Consider the following 22,989-nt stretch of genomic DNA (forward strand, 5'->3'; position numbering starts at 1 on the left):
CAAAATTAAGGCAGTCCAATATAATGCATCCACCCAGAATAGAGGATGAAGCAAGACATCAGTCTAATTAAATGGACTGTTTTACCCACTATTTGTGGGCATTATGTATTGTTTATGCTGCTTTGTTAATTAATGCTAAATTCTATTGATATTAATGGTGAATTGAGTCTCCTGTGTAGATGGATACATATAAGTACCTCATTCAGTGGACCATCCAAAAATGTCAAACTTTCAGCAAAAAAATAAAATAACTACACTACCATTCAAAAATTTGGGGCCAGATTTTTTATAAATAATTTGTATTTATTTTTTCCCCAGAAATTGATATTGTTATTATTATACTTTATCAAAAGTGACAGTAAAGACTTTTCCTTTTTACAATAGTGGCCTATTTCAAATAAACGCTGTTCTTTTGAGCGTTCTATTCGTCAAATAATAATTTTTTTAAAAGCATGCATAACTTCCACTGCATTTCAACATTGATAACATTAAGAAATCTTTCTTGAGCAGCAAATCAGCATATCAGAATGATTTCTGAAGGATCATGTGACACTGAAGACTGGAGTAATGATGCTGAAAATTCAGCTTTGCATCACATGAATAAATTACATTTTAAAATATATTGCAATAGAAAATTGTTATTTTAAATTACAGGAACATTTCACAATATTACTGTTTTTATGTACAAATAAATGCAGCCTTAGTGAGCATAAGAGGCTTTTGAAGTGTACAGTATATGACCTAAAATATGGACACCCCTTCTAATTACTTCTATTTTTTTTTCATAATAATAGTGAAAGGCAACCTTAATACTATCTAATTAGAAGGAGGTCTCCATGTACTTCTGTCCGTCTTGTGTAGTATACAGTGCATGTGTATGTGTGTCTTTCTTGTGTCCAGCAGTACCAGGACACGAATATGCAGAGCGTCGTATATGAGCTCAACAGCTACATGGAGCAGCGGCTGGACACTGGAGGAGACAACAAACTACTGCTTTATGAGCTGTGCAACATCATCAAAACAGGTGATAGCCTTTCTGTCTTCACACACAAACACTCACAGAGCCCAAATTACCCATGCACTTTACTGCAGTATTTGCATACTTGCAATAAACATAATGTATTAGTATAAAATTATAATAATGAGCATTCACACTGCCCACATAAACAGCGCAGTGTTGTGCAGCTGAAACATAAAAGGAGCGTAGCTGCCTGTAGAGAGCCGTACAGATGGAGGTGTAGTGAATCCAGGTTAAAAGGTCTAAGTACGGGTGTTTCCCGTCTCTCTCCTCCACACACTGATGGAGCAGTGCTCAGCCTGTCACTTCCCATCCACCCACGCTTCATCTGCATGCTGCAGGACTGCAGAGCGCTGGGATTCAGTCTGGCCCCCTTTTATCCAAAATATGAATAAAAACTATAATAGTATCAATGATATTAAAACAACACTGAAACATACAGTATTCTGTCCATTTATGTCATAAATTGGTTTTATGATTTCATAAATTGAATCAATTAATTGAAATAAATTATGTGAATTTAGTGATATGGCTTAATTAGAATACAGCCTGACCAATCAGGGGTAAGTTTCCAAAAAGCAACTATGGTTGTAAGTTCCGTCGTTACCAATGGAGTTCAATGGAACTAATGACCATAGTTAGCTAACCATGCTTTTGGGAAACGCACCCCAGATTAGAGGACTGGAACAACACTGTCTCCAAGTCCTGGTTAATTTCTGATCCTGGTGCAAACACCACATATTTATTTGATTTGAATTTTTAATTTGAATTATTTTGTTCCTTTGGGATTCTTGGATCTTCTTCAAATGCAAGTGGCATTATATCTGTTAAAAACATTAGTCATACAGTATGTATTAGCGCTTTGCTATTTATTTTCTTCCTACAAATGCCATAAAAAGATTCAGAATATATGGGTACATTTTTGTCCAGTTAATGATTTGGGATTGAACCATTCTGAATGTGCATGCCTAACACACGATGTCTGTGACACATTTTAGGAGTTTTTTTTTCTTCTTCACAGCCACAAAAGCTGATGGATTTGCACTTTACTTCCTTGGAGAATGCAACAATGTAAGTATTTTCTGTTCTGAGTTAATACATGTTGAACAGTGTTTAGTGGATGTTGAAGTCATTAAAGGAACACTCCACTATTTTTGAAAATAGTCTCATTTTCCAACTCCCCTAGAGTTAAACAGTTGAGTTTTACCGTTTTCGAATCCATTCAGCCTCTCTCCGATTATTATGCTACAGCTAAAAGTGCTACCGCCAGACCCGGAGATTGGCTGAATGGATTCGAAAACGGTAAAACTCAACTGTTTAACCCTAGGGGAGTTGGAAAAGTCGCCTATTTTCAAAAATAGTGGCGTGTTCCTTTAAATACACTCAAAAAACAGTCAAAACCTTTCACACGGCTGCTCTTTATTCTTTATTATTGCTATTTTCCACATTTTTGAATAATAGTATAGTAACTACAACATTAATTTAAGGAAGCATGAAAGATGGGGGCCCCCCGGGGGAAGCTATATTATATTTTAGATTCTTCAAATAAGCCGGTTTTTGCTCAGATGCTTATAAATTAGAAACAATCTATATGTTGTCAACGAAACTAATTTCTAAGCACTGAAGCATTAGAGGTCTTTAAATCAAAAGGTTCTTATGATCACGAGAAACATAAACGCAGCCAAGTGAGTGCAAACCTTTAACTGGTCATGAACATGTTCTGTTTGTCTCAAAATGGCCTGGAATTTCTATAGAATTAAAACACTTGAGACCCCTGCTATTTTCATTTCCTCTCTTTTATCCACTTGAGTGGTTTTATTTTAATGGCTAGTATTGTGAAAGTATCAGATAACACAGTTTAAAAAGGGCTTCACTTTTGGCTGATCTATAGTTCCCTTTCAGTCAGTCACGTTCTACGTTACGTCAGTCGTGACTGACGAATTGGGATCTCGCCCGAGAGCCCAATCACCTTAGAGTGTCAACTAAACAAGCCAATGACAGTTGGCATGCGTGTTTCGCCATGCCCCCCCCGCCCCGCAGCACGGGTATAAAAGGAGAGCGTGTGCAAACGCACATCAGCTTTTCGCTTCGGAGCCGAGCCTTCTCAGGACGAATCTCCGCGAGTGTTTGGAAGAAACAGCTGGCGTTGGTGTTACGGCGCATCAGCGGGGGCTCAGTGCTGCTCATCTTCGGCGTGCTGCAGGTGCCATTCTGCGGTCTCGCCGCGACCTCCCCTGGGCGCTTCAGCGCTCTCTCTAAAAGAGTGTTTCCTTTTTTTTCTAAAAGAGCAAATATCTAAAAGAGCTCCACGAGCGACGGGCGTTTTTTTAAAGATGGCTTACCGCTCGTGCGTTTCTGGATGCGGTCATTTCCTGCCTCCACCTGATGGTCATGATCGCTGCCTCTCGTGCCTGGGCTTACAGCATGCTGAAGCAGCGCTCATGGATGAGTCATGTTCTCAGTGCGGGAACATGACCATCGCGACGTTGCGGTCTAGATACCTCCTCATTAAATGGGGGGGTATCCCCCTGGCCATGCCCCGCTCAAGCTCTTCTGGTTCTCGGAGGGCTACTTCGGTTCATAGTCAGGGAGACCTGAGGGTTACAGTGAGAGCTTCCCGCAGAACGCCGCTGCCTGGAGGGGTAGTCCACGCCTTCCGTCCAGGGCCTGTAAGTTCTCGTCCGCTCTGACGGCTAAGGCTTACAGTGCTGCTGGACAGGCCGCTTCCGCCCTGCACGCCATGGCCCTCCTGCAAGTCCACCAGGCCAAAGCGTTGAAGCAGTTGCACGAGGGTGGTGCTGACCCAGGTGTGCAGCAGGAACTGCGCATGGCAACGGACCTCACGCTTAGGGCGACGAAAGTCACGGGCGCGGGCCCTGGGTCAGACGATGTCCACATTGGTCCAGGAGCGCCACCTATGGCTGACCTGGGCGGATATGAGGGAGACCGACAAGCATCGCTTCCTGGACTCCCCGATCTCCCAGGCCGGCCTATTCGGCGAAGCGATGGAGGGATCTGCCCAACAGTCCTCCACCGCACAGAAGCAGACGGAGGCGTTCCGACACATCCTGCCCCGACGGTCTGCTGCTGTCCGCACCCCACCGCCGGCTGCAGCCCCTCTGTCTGCTCGTCGCCGAGGGCGCCCTCCTGCGGCCTCCACCTCCGCTCCGGCGCGGCCACAACAGCAGCCTTCACAACGGCCGCAGCGTGGAGCTGGCCGCAGGAAACCGACGCAGCCCGCCTCCACCCCTGCCAAGCCCGTGAAGCGAGGAGGGCCGGGTGGAGAATCTTTTGTTCCTGTTTGTTTTTGTTCCCAAAACTTCAATAAAAGAGCAGTTTCCTTTGCCTCCGGGTCCCAAGAGGGTGAGGACGGCGGTGCACGAGACCCAGTCTCCACTCAGCCGGCCCCCTCTCCCTTCGCTAGTGGGCAGCAGGGTTCAGTTCAAGGACGCTACGCCTCCTCACGAGCCCCCTGCCCAGCAGTGGAGCCAGGTAAGTCGCGCGCTGCGCACTCAGACCCCACCCTGGGACGCGCGGCCTTCCGGGTCGGGTCCCTGTGCTCCACTTCGCTGCCCCACCGCGGGTACGTCGGTGGTCTCCCTAGTCCCGCTAGTTCGGTCGCTGGGGGCCTGGTTAGCCCTCCCCAGGCCGTCTCGCTGGCTCCTGAGAACCATCAGACTCGGCTACGCGATTCAGTTCGCCCGGCGCCCTCCCAAGTTCAGGGGCATTCGGTTCACCTCTGTGCCGGACAAGGATGCTCCTGTCTTGCGTGCAGAGATCGCGGTCCTGCTAGCGAAGGACGCGATACAGCCGGTCCCTCCAGCCGAGATGAGGTCGGGCTTCTACAGCCCATACTTCATCGTACCCAAGAAAGGCGGTGGGTTACGACCGATCCCATGGCACGGCACTTACCGGGTTTCTGTCACCCTGTACTGCCGTCAGACCTTCAGCCCGTGGGCAGATCTTGCCTTTATTCGGAGAGGGGTGTCCCTTGGGCAAGTATCCAGGCATGTTGTTTTGTCAACAGATGCCTCTGCCAGGAGCTGGGGTACCATGTGCAATGGGAATGCAGCTGCGAGGCTCCGGCTGGGGCCCCGACTGCAGTGGCATCCTCGTTCCCTGAAGGAGGGAACGGAGACGTTACGTCCCGTCGCCACAGTTGCTGTACCACCGCTGTACGGCCGGGGCACATAGTCTCGGCTCCTCAGTGAAAAACTGATGTGCGTTTGCACGCACTCTCCTTTTATACCCGCGCTGCGGGACGGGGTGTGCGTGGCGAAACACGCACGCCAACTGTCATTGGCTTGTTTAGTTTACACTCGAAGGGGATTGGGGTCTCGGGCGAGATCCCAATTCGTCAGTCATGACTGACTTAACGTCTCCGTTCCCTCCTTCAGGGAACAAGGGTTACACAAGTAACCGAGACGTTATGTGGGAAACAATTAATGGATACAACAATTTATGACGTTTTTATTTTTAATATTTATTTATTATTTTGTTATTTTCATTTTATATAACTGTCAGTTTTATTGGATACCACTAATCATAATTGTAATTACTTTGCATCTTAAGACAGTATTACATTTTTTTTCAGGCAAGTGTTGTATGTTAGCAATGGTAGGAACATATAATGAGAGTTGTAAAGTACCCTAAATAGACATGTATTATTGTTACATTGACCAATCAGGACAGTTTCCTTAACGTCATGCTGTTTTGTTGATGTTGCTTTCTCTGTCACAGAGTTTATGTTTGTTTACTCCGACGGGGGCAAAAGAGGGGCTTCCTGGGCTCATCCCCTCTGGTCCCATCACATTTGGGACCACCATTGCCGCTCACGTTGCAAAGACACGCAAGACACTACTTGTAGAGGACATCATGGGGGTGAGCCACATGCTGTTTTCCTTTGTTCAGTAACACAGTAACACAGACCATTCAGCTGTATGCTTGAGGCTACACTTTAGCAACAGTAAAATATGTTGTAAATAAATCCTTCATACTTTAATTTCAAAAGAAATATGTTGGTGCCTTTGCATGTCAAAATAGCTGTATAGAGTATCAAATACATTTTTCACATAATGCTGACATACAGTAGAGCTTTGTAAACGTTTGGTTAGAAATAAAATGTGATTTAAATTAGAAGGCCAGGAACCATAAATATCCCAGGCTAGCTTTGAATTTATAGTCATAAGTTATTTTAATACATAATAAAATGCATAGAATAAAAAAAAGAAATGCTCATAAAGTATTTGTAAATATTGTAATTATTAACACACTGAGAAAATGAAGCAGCTGCAGAAGCTCTACTGTTTGTAAAAAATAAAAATAGCATGTGTGTTATGATATGTTTCCAGTTTAAATAATAAATGTTATTAAAACGTTATTTATTAAGACTTTTAGGACTGATAAGGAGTGTTTGAAGAACAGCACATCCATGATTGATGAACGTATGTACTGTATATATAAACTCCTCCCCCTGGACTGGCCTGAATCCCTGTGTGCTCTGTTTCTCCTGCAGGATGAGAGGTTCCCTCATGGCACAGGGCAGGACTCAGGGATCCGTGTACATTCTGTTTTGTGTCTACCTATCCTCACCGCCATCGGAGACCTCATCGCTATCCTGGAGCTGCACCGGCACTTGGGCAGTGAGCCCTTCAACCTCAGCCACCATGAGGTACTCTAAGGGAGAAAGTGCTGGTGTTTGTTACACGTCTGCTCTCGATGTATTTAGCCAGGCTGCATATTGTCCTCAGGACTAGTAGAAGTAAGGAATATTCTAGGTTGTGTTGAATGTAATCTATGGACAGCAGTTTTGACAGATGAGAAATTCTCATAGAGCTGTACACGTATAACTTATTATTATCATTTTTAATTTCACAATAGTGTGAATGAAAAATGGACTGATACTGAGTCTGATTTCAGTCCATCCATTCAGATAAACCCTCCCCTTAACTGCCCATAAAAACAAAGTGAACTGTAATTGGTTGCTTCACGTGTTGGTCAGTCTCTTCCTGTCTAAAGGTGCGGCCACAGTTACTGTAGTTAAATCTTTGCGGGGAGAATCTATGCAATCTGGGAGGGGTAAAAGACTTCCCCACGTAGCAGTTTTTTGTGGATTCGCCACGGTGACCAACACTGCTTGTTTTGAAAGTGACTTCTGTATAAGCTGGGTTTTATGCATCGCTACACAATTAACAATAGACAATTAACCCTTTTTGCCCAAAAAAACCCACCAATTTTTCGGTAATGTGACCACATCTTAAATGGCTGGTCCTCTCTTAATCAGTACAAGTTTCAATATGTTACAGACCTTATATGCCATCTAGCAGTTCACAATACATTATAAAAGCAAAGTACATGATCAAATGTTTGGTTCATTCCTGTGAATAATTCTGTTTGTGTTATTTCATAGTTTCGATGACTTCTTCCCCCACTGTCCTGGAGAGTTTAGCAAACACACCTGCCTGTAATATTCAAGACTTAGATTATGTCCAAAAATGCCTCCTATTCCATTATATAGTGCAGGGAGCAATTTGTAGTGGTGTCCAAAACTATAGTGGATGCTATCAAGTGTGCCTCAACAATAAATGAACAACTGATGTACACTCAACAGCTAGGCACTTCATAATACACACGCACTGTAAACATTGCTCCAAATGAATTCATTGCTCTGTATTCATGCAGTAATGTCCAAACTTTGCAGGACAGTGGCCCTCTAGGACCAGAGCTACCCATCTCTCTATGTAGTAAATAGCAATAATGAAGAATGTGTAATTGTATTCAATCTTTGTATATATTCAACTGTCAGGTTGAACTTCAACTATGAAGTGCTGTGTGTTCATGGAGTGCTCAAGGTGTATGTATTGTGTCTTTGGCTAAGTGTGCCCTATTTTTTAGGTTGCAACAGCGAATTTGGCCTGGGCATCTGTAGCCATACATCAAGTCCAGGTTAGTATGTTTGAGAAAAACTATGTCAAGTCAAGTTAAGTAACCTTTATTTATATAGCGCTTTATACAATACAGATGGTGTCAAAGCAGCTTTACAGTGTTAAACAGGAAAAAACATGTGCTGATAATGCAAGAGGACAATAGAAAACAGTCAGTTTATCAAAGTCAGTTCATCTTTGATTAGTGATGTCATCGTCCAGCTCAGTTCAGTTCTCTTCCAATAGTTTCTGTTCAGTCAAGTCAACAATGTTGCCAGAAATGGTGTCCCTAACTAAGCAAGCCAAAAGCGATAGTGGCAAGGAACCAAAACTCCATCGTGACAGAAATGGAGAAAAAAACCTTGGGATAAACCAGGCTCAGTCGGGGCCAGTTCTCCTTTGGTCAGATGAAACCAGCATGGTGTGGTTTAATTCCAGGCTGCAACACAGGTCAGATTGTGCAGAGGACTCATCTGGTTCTCGTGGTCTTGTGCCAATGGCTGTCGGGGTGATGAGGTCTTCACTGGGGCTCTGTCTCTAGGGCTCGTCTAGTTGACATGGTCTCTACTGATATTCAGGGCTGTAGAGGTCGTCTCTAGGTGCTGAGCCACCATTTGGACTGAATCCAGGTGACTGCAGTGACCATCTGGTCTGGATACGGACTGGATCTTGGTGGCTACAGTGATCTCGGAATAAGAATAAAACAGGCTAATATTAGCATAGATGTCATTCTTCTTACAAGGTAACAAGTACATCGGGTGTTATGGGAAGTGTTCTGGTTGACCTAATTAATGTGTGTGTCAAATGCAGCGCTAAGATCCAGTAGCACTAATAGAGAGAGACAACCACGATCAGGTGATAAGAGCAGGTCATTTGTAACTCTGATAAGAGCAGTCTCAGTGCTATGATATGGTCTCAATCCTGACTGGAAATCCTCATAGATATCTTTTTTTTTTGACAGAAAAGAGAAATTTGAACTCGGTCTGTAATTAACTAATTCTCCAGGATCAAGCTGTGTTTTCTTTTTTAATGAGAGGCTTCATAACAGCCAGTTTGAAGGTTTTTGGGACATATCCTAATGTCAATGATAAATTAATCATATTCAGAAGAGGATCTATGACTTCTGAAAGCACCTCTTTTAGTAGCTTAGATGGTATAGGGTCTAACATACATGTTGTACAATTCTTTCTGTCCTATAGCAGAGAATGAGTGGAATTGTTTAAAACCATGCTTGACAGTTAGGAGTCCTGTTGCATAAGCTGTTTGATTTGGTTGTACACACATGTTTTGATTTCTGTAATCCACTGTGTACATGGACCAGGCTGCTGGTGGGCCCAGTGTAAGCAACCAGACCACACATTAAACACACCCTTGTCTCAGGAGGTGCAATTAATGACAATGCAGTCTTGTTTGTAAGTAAACGGTTGTACACTGTGAATTACACCACTATGGGTTTTAATGTCCCTGTGCATCACATGGCTCTTTGGGAGTAACTCTTTCTGTGGGACACAAACCTCAGAGGTTAGGGAGCCATCAGAACATTGTAGTGATGAGCAGACAAGATGGACCATAAGTAACACATTTTAATAAAAGGCCTTAAAGAATTGGATCGCTCAAAAATTATGTTTATTCAATCTTATGTCATAAATGATGACATATTTTTCATTTTTAGTTGAAGGACTTCTTTAGAGATCAAAATTCATCCAAAAATTCCAATTCTCATATTTACATTTACATGTAATCATTATTTAATCATTTAGCAGATGCTTTTATCCAAAACAACTTAAAAATGAGGACAATAGAAGCATTCAAACCAACAAAAGAGCTGTGACTGTGACAAGATAGTCTAATGCAGTACACATACTATATAGCAAGCTTTTTTTTTGTTATAATAAATAAAAAGAATAAAAGTAGATAGATAAGAAATAGGATACATAGATCTTGTGTTAGAGGGTCAAGGTATTATTATTTTATTTATATACTCACCGCCATCGGAGACCTCATCGCTATCCTGGAGCTGCACCGGCACTTGGGCAGTGAGCCCTTCAACCTCAGCCACCATGAGGTACTCTAAGGGAGAAAGTGCTGGTGTTTGTTACACGTCTGCTCTCGATGTATTTAGCCAGGCTGCATATTGTCCTCAGGACTAGTAGAAGTAAGGAATATTCTAGGTTGTGTTGAATGTAATCTATGGACAGCAGTTTTGACAGATGAGAAATTCTCATAGAGCTGTACACGTATAACTTATTATTATCATTTTTAATTTCACAATAGTGTGAATGAAAAATGGACTGATACTGAGTCTGATTTCAGTCCATCCATTCAGATAAACCCTCCCCTTAACTGCCCATAAAAACAAAGTGAACTGTAATTGGTTGCTTCACGTGTTGGTCAGTCTCTTCCTGTCTAAAGGTGCGGCCACAGTTACTGTAGTTAAATCTTTGCGGGGAGAATCTATGCAATCTGGGAGGGGTAAAAGACTTCCCCACGTAGCAGTTTTTTGTGGATTCGCCACGGTGACCAACACTGCTTGTTTTGAAAGTGACTTCTGTATAAGCTGGGTTTTATGCATCGCTACACAATTAACAATAGACAATTAACCCTTTTTGCCCAAAAAAACCCACCAATTTTTCGGTAATGTGACCACATCTTAAATGGCTGGTCCTCTCTTAATCAGTACAAGTTTCAATATGTTACAGACCTTATATGCCATCTAGCAGTTCACAATACATTATAAAAGCAAAGTACATGATCAAATGTTTGGTTCATTCCTGTGAATAATTCTGTTTGTGTTATTTCATAGTTTCGATGACTTCTTCCCCCACTGTCCTGGAGAGTTTAGCAAACACACCTGCCTGTAATATTCAAGACTTAGATTATGTCCAAAAATGCCTCCTATTCCATTATATAGTGCAGGGAGCAATTTGTAGTGGTGTCCAAAACTATAGCGGATGCTATCAAGTGTGCCTCAACAATAAATGAACAACTGATGTACACTCAACAGCTAGGCACTTCATAATACACACGCACTGTAAACATTGCTCCAAATGAATTCATTGCTCTGTATTCATGCAGTAATGTCCAAACTTTGCAGGACAGTGGCCCTCTAGGACCAGAGCTACCCATCTCTCTATGTAGTAAATAGCAATAATGAAGAATGTGTAATTGTATTCAATCTTTGTATATATTCAACTGTCAGGTTGAACTTCAACTATGAAGTGCTGTGTGTTCATGGAGTGCTCAAGGTGCATGTATTGTGTCTTTGGCTAAGTGTGCCCTATTTTTTAGGTTGCAACAGCGAATTTGGCCTGGGCATCTGTAGCCATACATCAAGTCCAGGTTAGTATGTTTGAGAAAAACTATGTCAAGTCAAGTTAAGTAACCTTTATTTATATAGCGCTTTATACAATACAGATGGTGTCAAAGCAGCTTTACAGTGTTAAACAGGAAAAAACATGTGCTGATAATGCAAGAGGACAATAGAAAACAGTCAGTTTATCAAAGTCAGTTCATCTTTGATTAGTGATGTCATCGTCCAGCTCAGTTCAGTTCTCTTCCAATAGTTTCTGTTCAGTCAAGTCAACAATGTTGCCAGAAATGGTGTCCCTAACTAAGCAAGCCAAAAGCGATAGTGGCAAGGAACCAAAACTCCATCGTGACAGAAATGGAGAAAAAAACCTTGGGATAAACCAGGCTCAGTCGGGGCCAGTTCTCCTTTGGTCAGATGAAACCAGCATGGTGTGGTTTAATTCCAGGCTGCAACACAGGTCAGATTGTGCAGAGGACTCATCTGGTTCTCGTGGTCTTGTGCCAATGGCTGTCGGGGTGATGAGGTCTTCACTGGGGCTCTGTCTCTAGGGCTCGTCTAGTTGACATGGTCTCTACTGATATTCAGGGCTGTAGAGGTCGTCTCTAGGTGCTGAGCCACCATTTGGACTGAATCCAGGTGACTGCAGTGACCATCTGGTCTGGATACGGACTGGATCTTGGTGGCTACAGTGATCTCGGAATAAGAATAAAACAGGCTAATATTAGCATAGATGTCATTCTTCTTACAAGGTAACAAGTACATCGGGTGTTATGGGAAGTGTTCTGGTTGACCTAATTAATGTGTGTGTCAAATGCAGCGCTAAGATCCAGTAGCACTAATAGAGAGAGACAACCACGATCAGGTGATAAGAGCAGGTCATTTGTAACTCTGATAAGAGCAGTCTCAGTGCTATGATATGGTCTCAATCCTGACTGGAAATCCTCATAGATATCTTTTTTTTTTGACAGAAAAGAGAAATTTGAACTCGGTCTGTAATTAACTAATTCTCCAGGATCAAGCTGTGTTTTCTTTTTTAATGAGAGGCTTCATAACAGCCAGTTTGAAGGTTTTTGGGACATATCCTAATGTCAATGATAAATTAATCATATTCAGAAGAGGATCTATGACTTCTGAAAGCACCTCTTTTAGTAGCTTAGATGGTATAGGGTCTAACATACATGTTGTACAATTCTTTCTGTCCTATAGCAGAGAATGAGTGGAATTGTTTAAAACCATGCTTGACAGTTAGGAGTCCTGTTGCATAAGCTGTTTGATTTGGTTGTACACACATGTTTTGATTTCTGTAATCCACTGTGTACATGGACCAGGCTGCTGGTGGGCCCAGTGTAAGCAACCAGACCACACATTAAACACACCCTTGTCTCAGGAGGTGCAATTAATGACAATGCAGTCTTGTTTGTAAGTAAACGGTTGTACACTGTGAATTACACCACTATGGGTTTTAATGTCCCTGTGCATCACATGGCTCTTTGGGAGTAACTCTTTCTGTGGGACACAAACCTCAGAGGTTAGGGAGCCATCAGAACATTGTAGTGATGAGCAGACAAGATGGACCATAAGTAACACATTTTAATAAAAGGCCTTAAAGAATTGGATCGCTCAAAAATTATGTTTATTCAATCTTATGTCATAAATGATGACATAATTTTCATTTTTAGTTGAAGGACTTCTTTAGAGATCAAAATTCATCCAAAAATTCCAATTCTCATATTTACATTTACATGTAATCATTATTTAATCATTTAGCAGATGCTTTTATCCAAAACAACTTAAAAATGAGGACAATAGAAGCATTCAAACCAACAAAAGAGCTGTGACTGTGACAAGTCACAGATAGTCTAATGCAGTACACATACTATATAGCAAGCTTTTTTTTTGTTATAATAAATAAAAAGAATAAAAGTAGATAGATAAGAAATAGGATACATAGATCTTGTGTTAGAGGGTCAAGGTATTATTATTTTATTTATATATATATATATATATATAGTAAGCAGACATCAGTATGTCTTGAATTTTATGCGAGCGGCTATTGGTAGCCAGTGCAAATTGATGAATTCTCTTGTCATCTTCTAACCCTCATGCTGCTCGAATTACATAAGAATTTGTATTTCTGTGTAGGACCTAAAACATTATCTAGCAAAATGTCCAAGCGGATCATACAACAAGTAGATTCAAGCATTCAAGCTTAAAAAACAAAAAAGTAATCCATATGTCCATATGACAATCCATATACTCTCACAAAAAAGGGTACAAAAGCTGTCACTGGGGCGGTACCTTTTCAAAAGGTACACCTTTGTACCTTATTTACCACTAAAGGGTGCATATACAGTACTGTGCAAAAGGCCATTAGTCTTTTCACCCACAAAAAAAAATGGTTTTAAGGTTTTTATTTCTATCTTTTGCAGTAGTGTGCCAGTAGGAATTATCAGTTTACATTTCCAAGCATTCCTTTCTCCATTAATCGTAATAATCCAGCGAGATTTTTGCATGTTTAGGAGTCTGACGGCAACCAGTGCTGTTGTCAGACTCCTTGTGGATACAAAAATCTTACTGGATTATTACAATTAATGGCAAAAGGAATGTTTGGAAAAACTGCTGGCAGACTACAGCATAGAAATAACTGGTTTAAAACCATTTTTTGTTGGTGAAATTAGTAATGGCCTAAGACTTTTGCACAGTATTGTACCTTAAAAATAAAAGGTACACCTTTGTACCTTATTTACCACTAAAGGGTGCATATACAGTACTGTGCAAAAGGCCATTAGTCTTTTCACCCACAAAAAAAATGGTTTTAAGACAGTTATTTCTATCTTTTGCAGTAGTGTGCCAGTAGGAATTATCAGTTTACATTTCCAAGCATTCCTTTTTCCATTAATCGTAATAATCCAGCGAGATTTTTGCATGTTTAGGAGTCTGACGGCAACCAGTGCTGTTGTCAGACTCCTTGTGGATACAAAAATCTTACTGGATTATTACAATTAATGGCAAAAGGAATGTTTGGAAAAACTGCTGGCAGACTACAGCATAGAAATAACTGGTTTAAAACCATTTTTTGTTGGTGAAATTAGTAATGGCCTAAGACTTTTGCACAGTATTGTACCTTAAAAATACATATTAGTACCTAAATGTCACATCATTTGAAAAGGTACCACCCCACTGACAGCTTTTGTACCTTTTTTTTTCTGAGAGTGTGCTATATTTTTGTGCATTATCAGTGTTTTACACTGAGATTATAGATCACGACTTTCTAAAAATATCTAATTGAAGGCTGGTGATCAGTTACAAAGACATGTCAATTTAAACATTGACTTGCCGTGATTGCTGTCTTCAAGCTTCTTGTTCATTTTTCGCTCACAGGTCTGCAGAGGTCTTGCCAAACAGACGGAACTCAATGACTTTCTCCTAGATGTGTCAAAGTAAGCAAGTTTATGCATGAAAAAGTCTTTTGAATCTCACGAATCTCTTGAAAAATCTCATGAAATGTGTCAAGAACACATAACAAAATCATGATAAAAATAAATGTTACTTAAATAAAACTAAGCCTGTTAAGCCTACTTTTTTCATGAAAGTTAAGCACATTACAGTAATTACAGTAAGAAAAAACTTAATTATTATGAAAAGAATGTCACACTGCAAAACTATCTAAATTTTTCCATAATACTGAAATGTTTCAATGTTTATTGGCATTTAACATTATAATAAATAGTCAATGTTATATATGAAGAATATATATATATGTATATATATATGTATATATATATATATATATATATATGCATTTGTGTTATACTGTGTCTTTGTATCATATGGTTATCTCTTTAAAATGACAGGTCTTTCCCTCCTTTTCGATTTTAAACAGAACATACTTTGACAACATAGTGGCAATAGATTCTCTACTTGAACATATCATGGTGAGTAGGTTCTCCTTCTCTCAGTAAGGTCATATGCTTGGTCCTGAGGACAAACATGCTCCTCTTCTGTGGCTCATCTGTGTCACGATCAACGCCAAAGAAATGTGTGCTAAGAAAGACCTTCTCTCATTTGTTTGCCATGTTCTGTGCTCAACCCACCAGCCTTGGGCTTGTTGTTAAATATTATTTTTCTCATTTACGCACATGTTTGTGTTCTCTAGATCTCACTTACACAAACACAAATATTCATACACTCCAAGTATCAGATCTCTGGCCCCCTCAGGTCTCTGTCCCCTCCTTCATGTTGAGCAAAACAGCACAGGAAGTGATGCAAATAGGTCAGGGAGGGGACAGAAAGTCAGTTTGACACGGCTCCAGCATCTCTCTGAGCTCTTGGCATCCCTCTCAGGAATTCATTCAGATTTTTCCAAACACATACTTCCAAAAGCGGAGGTAATATTTAAGTAGTTAGATTAATAAAATGTCTTTCTTAGTTTGAAGCGATTTCTCACTTGTCAGCAGTTTCATAAAGCATGTTTATCTTGGAGAGGAGAAGACACGATGTGCCACAAGGTTGTGAAATCAGTTCCTCAGTGGCTAGTCTCACACAGACACATGTAGTGGTTGACCGTTTTTTTCAGTGGCTAACATATTGCATATATAATAGAATTTAAGATCTAAGTCACACAACATTTACTCAAAATGTACTATATAATGTAACAAGGCTTGATTATATGGAACGCTTGAATAACATACCCAAACTAATTCTGGTTATCGATGCTGATAGACTGCAGATTAACCACTCTTGCATAGTAATGTTGTTCAAATGAATTCTTCAGCAAGCATGCACATGTTGCATTCTGTCATGGGGAAATGTCATTAAGGAAATGCATGTTTATTTGTGTTTCAGATATATGCAAAAAACCTAGTTAATGCAGACAGATGTGCGCTCTTCCAGGTAGATCACAATAATAAAGAGCTGTACTCTGACCTGTTTGACATCGGGGAGGAGAATGAAGGGAAACCTGTCTTTAGGAAAACCAAAGAAATTAGGTGAGCATACAGAAATCCTCACTCAGTCATATTTGAGTCTTTACATACTCATAAACTACCAGCTGAATGTGTTTGTTTGTGTGTATTTATATTTATTTTTAGATTCTTGCATAGAAAAAAAATAGTTACGTAAAGTCACAAAATTCAGAATTGAATCTCTGATTACAGCAAATGTAGTACAGCAGGTTGTACAACACACTCTGAGATAGTTTAATGCATCACCAAACTTCACAAAGCCTGTCAAGAACATGTCTTGCACATATTTCATCTCAAAATCAAAAGTAATATAAATGCATTATATTTTCCATGAAGAAAATGCCGCCTGTTGTAGGACCAATAAATAATCTTTGCATTGTATTATGATTTTCAAGACAAATAAGCATTATTTCCACTCTTCGCATAACTGTAATGCAAGAAAAATATTTTTATTTAATAGAAAAAAAAATGATGAGAATTAAAAAACTCAAAAGTAAAATATTGTCATTCTATAGTAATGACAATTTGGGGCAAAATGTCCTCAGTGGTGATGTCACAGTGCAAAAAATCATAATGGTCATAAACATTGGATTTGTTTTGAATTTTATTTTTATTTTTAAGGTGAGATGTGACCGGATGTGTGTTTTCATCCCTAAATATCAGAGTCTAAGTATACTTCATACATTGGTAACTGACATTAAACACTCACCCCCAGGTTTTCTATAGAGAAAGGAATAGCAGGCCAGGTGGCGAGAACAGGAGAAGTTTTGAATATTCCGGATGCCTATGCAGACCCCCGTTTCAACAGGTAATAATTATTTTAATTTTTCATGCCAAAACACACAAAATTTCTTTAAGCAACTTTGTTAAAGGGGTCATATGATGCGATTTCAATGTTTCCTTTCTCTTTGGAGTGTTACAAGCTCTTGGTGCTGGACTGTTTTAATGTTTTTGTCTCGTCGCTCCGGCCGGACAGGGCATCACAGTATGGTAAGGGGCGTAACATTTCCGTCACACGCTTGAGGTATTCGGCCAATCACAATGCTCTGGATATCTGGCCAATCAGAGCACACCTCGCTTTTCAGACCGATGAGCTTTGTAAAAATCGACAGGTTTCAGAAAGGCAGGGCATAGAGGAGAAATAATAATGTACAGTATGTGGAAAATAATGGGGGGTTTTTTACCTTAAAACCGCATAAACACATTTCATTACACCAAATACACAAAATAATGTTCTTTTTAGCAGCATCATATGACCCCTTTAAGAACCAGGTTACACATTAAGCAGTTAAGGCTGGATGAATGACCAAAGTAACGTACAGTAATACACAATTTTGCACTGTGACACCTTGAGCTCTTTAGACAACTGTTAGAATTGTAAAGGTACAGTGTCATGGCACAAACCCTGTCATCTTTTAATCCAAAATTAATAGACAGAAAGAAAAAAAAAGAAAGAAATAAAGTATAAATTCTTATCACCATGATTAAAAAAATCTCATAATAGTCATAATATGTTATTTAAAAACTATTTGTGACCCTGGACCACAAAACCAGTCTTAAGTCGCTGGGGTAAATTTTTAGCAATAACCAAAAAAACACTGTATTGGTCAAAATTATAAATTTTTCTTTTATGCCAAAAAACATTATTATATTAAGTAAAGATCATGTTCCATGAATATATTTTGTAAATTTCCTACCGTAAATATATCAAAACTTATTTTCTGATTAGTAATATGCATTGCTAAGAACTTAATTTGGATGACTTTAAAGGAGATTTTCTCAGTATTTAGATTTTTTTGCACCCTCAGATTCCAGATTTTCAAATAGTTGTATCTCGGCCAAATCTTGTCCTATCCTAACAAACCATACATCAATGGAAAACTTATTTATTCAGCTTTCAGATCATGTATACATCTCAATTTCGAAAAATTTACCCTTAGGTTTTGTGGTCCAGGGTCACATTTGTGCATTATGGAATTGTTCATTTATATTAAACAAATTAGGGTAAAAATGTTTTGGTGAGCTTGTGCATGATATGGGTGTATTGTTGAGTTGGACATGTGGACACACAGTGGTCTGTGGTTGTAGATGTTAAAAGTGGACATGTCAGATAAAGGGTTTGTGTAAATCTGCAATAAGGTGATTATGCTAAACCCAGATGAACCAACGTTAGAAACCGTTGTGTGTTTACCTCAATCATATACAAGCACTATGCTTGTTCAGCTCTGTGTTTGTGTGTGTGTGTGCACTGCTTTGGGGGGTTTATGAGGACACAAATTTGTATAATGACATGGTTATGGCACAGGTATTACAATATGAAGGTGGTTTATGAGGACACTACCTGCATCCCCGTAATTCAAAAGGCTTAAAAAAACATACTAAATGGTGTTTTTTTGGAAATCTAAAAATGCACAAAGTTTCCTGTGAGGGGTAGGTTTTAAATACAGTTTGTACTGTATAAAAACCATTACGCCTATGGAGAGTCCCCGTAAACCACCAGTACCAACATGGGTGTGTGTGTGTGCATTTCTTTGTCTTCTATTCCGCTTTTCACAGAGAAGTAGATCTCTACACTGGCTACACGACGCGGAATATCCTGTGCATGCCGATAGTCAGCCGCGGGACCGTGATTGGTGTTGTACAAATGGTGAACAAGCTGGGAGGAAGTGCCTTCACTAAAACTGATGAGAACAACTTTAAGATGTTCGCCGTCTTCTGTGCTTTGGCCTTACACTGTGCAAATGTAAGTGTGCAGACCTGGAGTCTAATAAAACATCCGTTGGTCACAATAGCACACCTTCTAGAGAATGGGAATGTTTGGAAGAAACAGGCTTAGGAGTGTCTACGAGAGATTTCCGACACTTGGTCCTTTGTGGGGTCTCACAGTGTTGCCAGATTGGGTGGATTTCTGCCCAGTTGGGTGGTTTTGAGTTTGATTTTGTAGAGTTAAAATTGGTTTGGGTGGATTTGGGCTGGTTTGGGATCAGTTTGGCAGTTTTCTAATTGGTTAACAAACAAAACCCAAGTGTGCGTGTACTCCATCTAATCAGTCATCATGACGTTACTAAACTGCACTACACTGCAGAGTCGTTGTTGATGTGAACCAGCCCGCACTTTTAGCCAATCAAGAGCGATAGCAGGCAGATGTTTTGATTAATGAGTGACAGGTTTTTTTTTGCGCAATAAGGTATCACATTTTGATCTTGTAGCTGTGTATTCAAGCAATTGCTATGCCAAAGTGCCATAAATATAAGTTGTAGCTACAGTAAAGAGAGGGAGAGTGACCCAACTCTCAAACCATGAATTGTTCCATTTGAAGTTAAAGGGCAACATGAAGGTGAGCACATTATTAATAGTGCCGTTCATTATTTGAACATGAATGACACATGTTCGGCCGTTATGGTGTGTAGATAGATAGATAGATAGATAGATAGATAGATAGATAGATAGATAGATAGATAGATAGATAGATAGATAGATAGATAGATAGATAGATAGATAGATGGATGTCCATTTAGATAAATACAACCACAATATTTTCAAAGGGTTAGATATTTTGCATCTATATTTTGCATCTGCGTAGACACATGGCGTGTATGTGTATGCATGTGTTTGTGTATAGATGTATCACCGGATAAGACATTCAGAGTGCATTTACCGGGTGACGATGGAGAAGCTTTCGTACCACAGCATCTGCACATCAGAGGAGTGGAAGACCCTCACACATCTCTCCCTCCCTTCAGCCATATATAAAGAGATCGAACTGTGAGTTTACACTCTCATACGTCAAAGATCACTGTTACATACATAATGGCTTTTAGTAATTTGGTTACTTAGTAGTTATTTAATTTTGCAACTCTAAAACCTGACTGGACAAGCCACACTGAATAGCTGTGACCGAACATTATTTGTCTATTTATTAGGTTAGGAGAATTAGAAAATATATTGGTTGGTTTAAATATATTGATTTGGTGTTATTTATTGGTTATAAATATATTGGTTTGGTGTTATTTTCATGTGTAGACAAGTAGATATTACATAAGAGTGCAGTTGTAATCAGGATGTATTGAACACTTTTTTTAGCTCATATTTCACCTGTGCAGATTTGAATTGCAAACTAACTGTGTCATATTTCTGTCTAAGGTTTCACTTTGACATTGCTCCTTTTGAGGAACTTTGGCCTGCAATATTTGTATACATGGTTCACAATTCATGTGGAAAAAACGGGTAAGAATGTGTCGATTTTTAAGAGCTCTGTGTGTTTTGTCACAACGTATCCTATAAGAGAAATGAATGCATATATAGTAGAAAGAGCAGTGAAGGAAATTATTTGTTTGGAATAAAATGTCTTGCTAAGGCTAAATGCATAGTTTGTTATCCTAAATGAAAATCTGATTTTTACATTTTGCATAATTTCTTAGTAAACTAACTTTTAAACTAACTAAAATCTTTATTTGGGCAAAACTGTTGGTGCTGCAAATGACAGGTGAATCATTTGCATACAAAATATATTTGAATAATTTGTGTAAGTGTTTAAATTGCTTTTACTGTGATTAATGATGAAGATATAATTTACATTTAAGAATGATTTTCGTATTTTCGTAGATTGATAAAATATATGCATAAAAGGCATTTGAAAAGAAATAAAAAATAAGCAACCTTAATATAACAAAACTTTTAAACATGTTGTCTTAATAAAAGTCAATCCTTTGGAAATAAAAGCGCCCGTAGATGAAGAAACACTCATGTACAGTACTGCTTTGACAAGGCAAACGTGTACAATCACACTTTCTTTGTGTAATTAAAGCTTTGAGCAGGAGAAACTGTGTCGCTTCACTATGTCAGTGCGGAAAAATTACAGACGAGTTCCATACCACAACTGGAAACATGCTGTGACGGTGGCACACTGCATGTACGCCATCCTGCTAAAAACCACTGGGATCTTCACTGAGCTTGAGGTCAGTGTCGTTCTCATAATAGCATTTACAGTGAACTTATAAAAAATGCATCTCACATCAGTGAGAAAAATGCTAAACTACTCAAACAAAAAGTCAACTACAGTAACTGAAGGGTGCAGCAACTATCATACACTTACTAAATTCATTCCTCCATTTTTGGGGGTAGTCATTACATTTAAGAAAGGTTTATTTTGTTGACTGACCATGTGTAAGTAGCAAACCGCAATCCCACAATGGCTAGAACTCGCCAGCAATGCCTTTCAGCAAATCACTCAGGGCAAATGTCATGTGACATTTTTAATATTCATGAACCAACAAGTGCCTGGCGCAGTGTGCTGAACAACAAAGACCCAATTATTGAACATTATTATGACAAAGATACAATTGTGACTTATGTTGGTCCCACTTTATGTGGCATTTCTGTACTAACATATAAATTAATAATTTAATGCAATACACTTATTGTGTACATACATGTTTTTACATTGTACATTTACTTAAAAAATACCTGCATGTAATTACATCTGTAATCAATTTCTGTAATCGCATCTAATTATACGATTGACTCTACCCTTTAACCCACCTTTAAAAGTAACCATACCATCAAACCTGTACCTGTATTCCATATATATATAATTAATTACATAATATACTGTATATATAATTCATTACAGTGCCTAGTAGAAAAACAATGAGGATGACAACATTAAATATAAATATATTTCCTAGGACAAATATAGAATAAACACTAATTATAGTGAGAAACATAGTTATAGGAGCAAAAGCCAGTAACTAAACTTTTACCCTACTTTTTTGAAGGAAAAATGAGCTTGTTACTGATAAAGCTACCCTATGTTTAAAACAAATGAGTTAAGGCCTGTTCACACCAAACACAATAACTGTAAAGATAACTATAACTATGAGTTTTAATAATCCTTTTAATTTTGTAAGAATAGTGAAGTCTACACCACAGCAGAGGAACAAATCCATTCCAGAATGTTTTTTTTTTACAGCTTAGGAGCGATACAATTTCAACAGCCATTCAGATTACAGTTTAAAGAGCTTGAACATTTAAAGCTTTAGACAACTCAACCTCAGCGCACAATTATAATAAACAGAACATTATTATCTACTGGTGTGGATGCTAATATAGTTAACAATATAGCTACCTTTGTAGTTATAATTCTTGGTGTAAACCGGTCCTTTACTGTCACTGACTTCTCACACAGAGGAAAGGCTTGCTGATTGCCTGCTTATGTCATGACCTGGACCACCGCGGCTACAGTAACAGTTATCTGCAGAAGTTTGACCATCCGCTGGCTGCTCTGTATTCCACATCCACCATGGAACAGCATCACGTTTCACAGACGGTGTCCATCCTGCAGGTAAAGCTCCTACACACTGTGCCAGCTCAGTACGATAGTTTCAAACACGCTAAATGTGAATGCGCACTTATTTGCGTACATTTCAAGAACATAAATCTGAACACTGGATAAAGCCAGTTTCAAAATTAACGTTTCATTTTGTTGGCATATTAATTTCCACTTTTAACAGTAATTACAATATTGCGTTACTCCATAAAAAAGTAACTAAAGTAATGCATTACATTACTTTTGCATTACTTTGTGTCACCTGAGCTGGGCTTGCTTATTTAATTCTAATCACAAAAAATCCAAAAGTTATATTTTTGGTAACTATAAAGGCCCCTTCACACCAAAAGAGAAATTAATAAGCCTCAGGCTAAATGAAATGCCTCTGTACCTCACGCACAATTTCTCTCAATAAGGAGAAAAGAGATGTGTCAGTGAGGAAATGT

General features: G+C 39.3%; 1 protein-coding gene across 1 annotated transcript in view; it reads left to right on the plus strand.

Moving 5' to 3' along the window:
- The window catches only part of pde10a (phosphodiesterase 10A), a 103,627-nt gene that overhangs the window by 72,116 nt on the left and 8,522 nt on the right, over nt 1-22,989 (plus strand). The window contains exons 3-16 of the mRNA XM_016249626.1: nt 862-1,024; nt 2,040-2,089; nt 5,759-5,899; nt 6,534-6,689; nt 7,913-7,963; nt 14,633-14,691; nt 15,135-15,186; nt 16,097-16,239; nt 16,931-17,023; nt 18,772-18,958; nt 19,838-19,980; nt 20,359-20,442; nt 21,023-21,173; nt 22,403-22,558. Coding sequence (XP_016105112.1) covers nt 862-1,024; nt 2,040-2,089; nt 5,759-5,899; nt 6,534-6,689; nt 7,913-7,963; nt 14,633-14,691; nt 15,135-15,186; nt 16,097-16,239; nt 16,931-17,023; nt 18,772-18,958; nt 19,838-19,980; nt 20,359-20,442; nt 21,023-21,173; nt 22,403-22,558 — 1,629 coding nt within the window. The remainder of the gene's footprint in view (nt 1-861; nt 1,025-2,039; nt 2,090-5,758; nt 5,900-6,533; nt 6,690-7,912; nt 7,964-14,632; nt 14,692-15,134; nt 15,187-16,096; nt 16,240-16,930; nt 17,024-18,771; nt 18,959-19,837; nt 19,981-20,358; nt 20,443-21,022; nt 21,174-22,402; nt 22,559-22,989) is intronic.

Source organism: Sinocyclocheilus grahami, unplaced genomic scaffold (genome assembly GCF_001515645.1).
Source record: "Sinocyclocheilus grahami isolate Dianchi unplaced genomic scaffold, SAMN03320097.WGS_v1.1 scaffold944.1, whole genome shotgun sequence".
NCBI lineage: Eukaryota > Metazoa > Chordata > Actinopteri > Cypriniformes > Cyprinidae > Sinocyclocheilus > Sinocyclocheilus grahami.